We start from the raw sequence: 6,000 nt of genomic DNA, 5'->3' as shown, positions 1-6,000 counted from the left end.
AAAGCCCATTCAGAGTATTTGAGACCTTACCCAAGAGTTTTATGTGAGCTTGCTTTTTGCTGATAAGGATGTACTACAAGCTGCTTTTAAATACTATCACATTAAGAGGAACCAAACATTTTGTGTAAGAGAGTCAGATCCAGCATGTTGGTCTATAAGGTGCAAAAATTGTTCTTGGCGTCTTCGAGCATGCTTCCGAGCTACACTTGGGTTGTTTGAGGTTAGGAAATACAATGGTCCACACACATGTACAGAGTCCACGCTCACACAAGATCATGAGCAATTAGACACCCATATTATTAAGAAAGAGTTAGGGGATGTTGTCAAAAATGATCCAACCATCAAGATTTCTTCCCTTCAACAAACTTTTTACAATAAGTACCAATACCAGCTTTCTTATTTTAAGGTGTAGGAGGTGAAAGAAAAAGTAATTGGTAGAGCGTTTGGCGATTGGGACAAATCTTACCAATTATTGCCAAAATGGTTGAAAGCTTTGACTAATTCAAACCCAGGCAGTAGAGTTATTTGGAGAACAATACCTACTACTATGCTAGGCTGTGCAATATTCGAGAGAGTGTCCTGGGCTTTTGGTCCATCAATTGAAAGATTTCAACATTGTAGGCCAGTGATTAGTATAGATGGAACTTTCCTATATGGTAAGTACAAAGGTATGTTACTGATTGCATTAGCGTGGGATGGTGAGAACAGACTTTTTTCACTTGCCTTTGCCACTGTGGAGAAGGAAACTGATGATAGCTGGTATTGGTTTTTGCGTTGTATTCAGATTAATGTCACTAATCGGGAAGGGTTATGTGTCATATCTGATCATCACCCTGGTATAATGGCAGCGATATGGACTATATGTCAATCGACATGTTGGTATCATCGTTTTTGCCTTCGCCATTTGGCTAGCAATTTCAATCAACAAATTGGGAATAAAAACTTGAAGGCTATGGTAATGTGGATAGGCATGGAGAATCAGTTACGAAAGTATCAAATAACCAGGGATAGAATTACTCAATTAAGTGCAGATGGTGAGGAGTATTTATCGAAAATACCGGTGGACAAATGGACGTTTGCACATGATGGTGGACATTGTTACGAGGCAATGACAACAAACTTGTCTGAAAGTTTCAATGGAATTCTAAAGAGTGCTAGAAATCTGCCCATAACTGCGTTAGTTGAATTTACATACTACCGTTGTGTAGCCTACTTTGCTGATCGGTATAATAAGGCACGCGTAGAGGTTACTGTCGGGGAACTCATTACGGCCTATGCAAAGAATAAATTCAATAAATGGGAAAAAAAGGTACCAAAGCATTCAGTTACTGTGTTCAGTCATGAAGATGGTCTGTTTGAAGTCTGAACACCAATAAATCCTAACTCTGCGTATAATGGTAATCATCGTCATGAGGTAAATTTGAGGCAGAACACTTGTAGTTGTCAAAAATGGTAGGTTTATAAGATGCCGTGCTCACATGTCATTGCCGTGTGTAAATATCAAGGCATCTCTGCAATGCGATATATTGACCGTTGCTACCATTTGGAAGAACAATTGCTTGTTATGCACCTAGATTTCGCATGGTTCCAGACAATGTACATTGGAATGAGCCTGATTTTTCGGTCTTGTATCCTAATGTCAAGCTGCGCCATGAAAAAGGTCGACCAAGAACAACTCGGCTTCGAAATGAAATGGACGAAGGGGCAGAGCATCAACCAAGGCCATTGTGCAGTCTCTATAGGCAAGAAGGCCATAATAGAAGAACATGCCCCACTCGAACTGTGGCTGGCTCCACTAGTGGCTAAACTGAATGACCTACCATAAGTATTCAATCTACTTTAGTGGATTGGTTGGACCCTTTTTTTTTTTTTTTAAGGAGTTGGACCATATTATTAGTTTGTATTATTTGAAAGAACATGGTACTAATTCCATATGCTACAATGTTTTCTATCACTGCAAGTTGGATTGGGGTGTATGTTTATTTATTTTGTGTCTGTGTGTGTGTCTATATATATATATATATTGTGTATTATAGTTTAGGGTTTTGATGACACCTTAAAATGTATACGTTTTATGGAGTGCTTGGGTCATTTACCATGTTTGAAAGTTTCAAATAAGGAAAGGAATCAAAGGGCCATAATCTAAAGAGGAAAAATCAAATTTGAGCACTACTCAGTTACCATTTGGAAAAAAAAGTTTTTATTTTTATTTTTTTCAATTGTGGCAATGGCATTGCCGAAATTGTGGGGAAATTTTTCCCCCACAATTTCGACAATACCATTGCCCAATTAGGAAAAAAAAGTTTTTATTTTTTTTTCCCATTTTCGGCAATGACATTGGCACAATTGCCAAAAAAATTGCCACAAACCCATTGAAACTTTTTTTTTTCTCCCATTTTCGGCAAACCACAATTGCTACAAAATTTTCGGCAAATCCATTACACTTTTTTTTTTTAGAAATAATAAGTGCACACATTTTTACAATATTTTACAACAAATTCTAAGTATCAAGTTGTTACTTGTTGTTATTGTTAAATTAAAAATAGTAATCTCAATGTCAAATTTAAATTGTGATTTATTGTGAAAATATTGTAAAATATTGTAAAAATATTGTGTACGTAGCACATTATATTTTTCTTTAATTCTTCCCAGATTTTGGCGTTCATTTTTTCCCCCTACATTTTCGGCAATACCATTGTTTTTTTATTTTTGGGCACTCACTCATTATTGCACTTCTCACACTCACACATCCGGGCAGGCATAGAGAAATTGGGCAGATGAATTTCGGCAACATTGTTGCCGAAATTCAAGATTTACTGTTGCCGAAATTANACACAATTTTTACAATATTTTTACAACAAATTCTAAGTATCAAGTTGTTACTTGTTGTTATTGTTAAATTAAAATAGTAATCTCAATGTCAAATTTAAATTGTGATTTATTGTGAAAATATTGTAAAAATATTGTAAAAATATTGTGTACGTAGCACATTATATTTTTCTTTAATTCTTCCCCAGATTTTGGCGTTCATTTTTTCCCCCTACCATTTTCGGCAATACCATTGTTTTTTTATTTTTGGGCACTCACTCATTATTGCACTTCTCACACTCACACATCCGAGCAGGCATAGAGAAATTGGGCAGATGAATTTCGGCAACATTGTTGCCGAAATTCAAGATTTACTGTTACCGAAATTAGGATTTCTCTTTCCTCCTTTTTGTCATTCTCTTTCCTACTTTTTGTTGAATTTCGGCAACAGTGTTGCCGAAATTCAATCTCTCTCCTTACTCCCCTAAATAACTTGAAACAATACCTATAATGCAAATATGTTTTAAATTTAGTAATATTTAGTCAAAAGACTCCATTGGATAGCTAGATTTATGAGGTGGATACCAAGTATTGGAAAAAAAAAAAAAAAAAAGATTAAAGAAAGAGTAAACGTATGGCTAATAGTGGTAAAGGGGGAAAGTGAATTGGTAAAAAAGTAATAAGCCAGTCACTTGTCTAGTCATTTGACTTTGGTTTTTTTTTTTTCTTTATTTTTTTGAATAAATAAATAGTTAAAGTTATACTATTGTTTATACAAACTAAAAGATAAAAGTTTAAATGGTAAATAGTTTATTCTTTGTCAACTATTACTGACAAGAAAAAAAAAAGTCATATGAAAAAAAACACTTTTTTATTTATTTTTTTAATATAAGTTATTAAAATTTAAAATTTAAATACAAATTATTTTAATATTTTAATAAAATTATTTATGATGTCATTAGTCAACCATCAATCATACACCTCAATCCAACTAGAAAATCGATAATTAATTATTTTTTCGGTTATTTTTCCGTACTAATTTTTAAAACCTTTTATAAATAGAAATTTGTTACGGTAAGTTCATAAGCTTTAGAACCTTAAACAATGGAGCTTTCAACTATATAACTTATTCGATGGTTGTGATTTTAAGAACTTTATGTTAATTAGCATATGAACGTTTTACCTTTTGTCAAAAAAAAAAAAAAGCATATGAAAGGTGGAGAAACTTAATTCCTAAGGGTAATTATAAAATATTTTGGGAGTACTATTTTGGGAGTACTAATTGGATAAGTTTTTGGGTTTTTTTTTTTTTTTTTTGTTATTATCACCCCTTGCCATTAAAAAAAAAAAAAAAAAAGAGAAAAGAGAAGGAGAGAGAGAGAGAGAGAGAGAGAGTCTCATTGAAAAATCAAATAGCTGAGATAACTTGGACTAGTTATCAAGCACGTTCACATTCTGGAATCTGACTTTCGTTTCAGGAGAAAAAAAAAAAAAACTAATAAAAAATCATTACAATAATATTATATTTACTTACAAAGACAATGATCATCTCAAGCAACTGGTCCTCATCTTTTAATCAATAGGGGTCACCCCTACTTTAAGTGAATATTATTTATAGCATGCTACAATGAGAGTCATTACACCGAAAGCCTAATTAACAGTCACCCCATTTATTTAGCTTACCAAATTAACAGACACTAGTCGTGCAAGCCTAAATTCAGTAATAAATATCTAACACTAATTCTACGTATTTTTTTTTTCTGGCATCTTAAGACAAAGATCATATCAACTGGAGCATAAATATTCAATAAATCCAAGGTCTTTCCAATTAAAATCTAAGTTGGATTGATGAATTGACATTTAAACATTTCACACCAGCAAGATATACTGCCATTGACAAGTAGTAGTTTCCATCCTACTTTAACAAGTTACAAGTAACTATGTGAGAGAAAATCTTTCAANAAAATAATCTGAAAAACCCAAAACTGAAAATTAAACTAATTACCCAATTTAGAACTATGTAACTCTGAACCAACAAAAGACAATTCAAAACCTATTATTAAAAATTGACAACAACTCTGGAAGACCCAGATTGACCCTCAGAAATTGACGGCAAAGACAAGCTGAAAATGATCAAAAAAGAATTAAGCTTGATACTTCAATTCAATTTTAATGTCATGAAAGCTGAAATATACCAGAAATGAACACAAACCCAAGAAAAATCCAGAAATCCAATTGAGAATAGAGCAACTTAAGAACAACTTACATGCAAAACACATAAAAGGAAAAACAGTTAAAGCACCAGAACCAAAGATTGGATCTTTAACTAAAGCCCACTAAGACAAACTTAAAAAGAACTAAAAATAATATACTTTATACTTCAATTCAATGTAGAGAAGAAAGCTAATACATACCCCCCAAAAAAAAAAGAATAAAACTCAGAGAGCCAAATGAGGATAGAACAGCTCAGGCACACCTCAGAAAGAATCAACACCAAATAGAAAACTGACAAAGAACTCAGTATTTATTGCTCTTGTCACTGGAATTCCCAGGTGGGGTCAACTTAAGAAGAGACTCAGTCTCAACCACAGGAACACAAAGCCCATCAAAAATCTCACACACACAACCCTTTTACCAAAACACAGAGATGAACAAAACCAAGTCGGTTTCCTCAGCTAATACAAATGCTCTGTAAACAGAACAGAACAAAACAGAGTACTCTATATAATTGCAGGCTGCTCCTTTTGGCTGTTTGTTTAGTGTTTTACTTACCAAGGAAGCAGAAGTTTCACTTACAAAGAGTTAAACGCAAAGACATTCAAGTAATCTCTGGCTAGAGAGAGAGAGAGTTTGAGAAGAAGTTGGTTTTGATTGTAATTCTTATTAGGTACACGTTTATGACAGTGACGGGTCTTTTCTGTTGTTGCTGAGCAAAGAAAATGAGAACACATAGTGAAAAAACATTTTAACTTTTTTATATTATTATTTTCAATTATTTTGCTTTTGACATGATCATGATATAAATAATAAAATAGCGGTACAAGATTATTATTTACTCCCAATAATTATCTGGGGAAGGCCTTAGTTGTCAGTTTAATAATGTAAGTTTGTCTATTTACTTGGAGGGCCCTACTAATACTGATTGGTTGTCTTTTGTCTAATCTAGTGGAACTTAACTTGCTCTCTGTAGCC

The 6,000-nt window shown here is 33.3% G+C and overlaps 1 protein-coding gene across 1 annotated transcript; it reads left to right on the top strand.

Moving 5' to 3' along the window:
- Positions 1 to 547: 547 nt before the first annotated feature.
- LOC111990256 (uncharacterized) lies at positions 548 to 1,366 on the top strand. The gene has a single exon (XM_024022049.1). The coding sequence runs from the start codon at positions 548 to 550 to the stop codon at positions 1,364 to 1,366; it is 819 nt and encodes a 272-aa protein (XP_023877817.1).
- Positions 1,367 to 6,000: the final 4,634 nt, after the last annotated feature.

This window comes from Quercus suber, unplaced genomic scaffold (genome assembly GCF_002906115.3).
Source record: "Quercus suber isolate HL8 unplaced genomic scaffold, Cork oak 2.0 scaffold_285, whole genome shotgun sequence".
Taxonomy (NCBI): domain Eukaryota; kingdom Viridiplantae; phylum Streptophyta; class Magnoliopsida; order Fagales; family Fagaceae; genus Quercus; species Quercus suber.
This window is presented reverse-complemented; position numbering and strand designations above follow the sequence as displayed.

Coding starts and splice junctions, on each gene's coding strand:
- LOC111990256 (XM_024022049.1), top strand. CDS start 548: ATGCTAGGCTGTGCAATATTCGAGAGAGTGTCCTGGGCTTTTGGTCCA.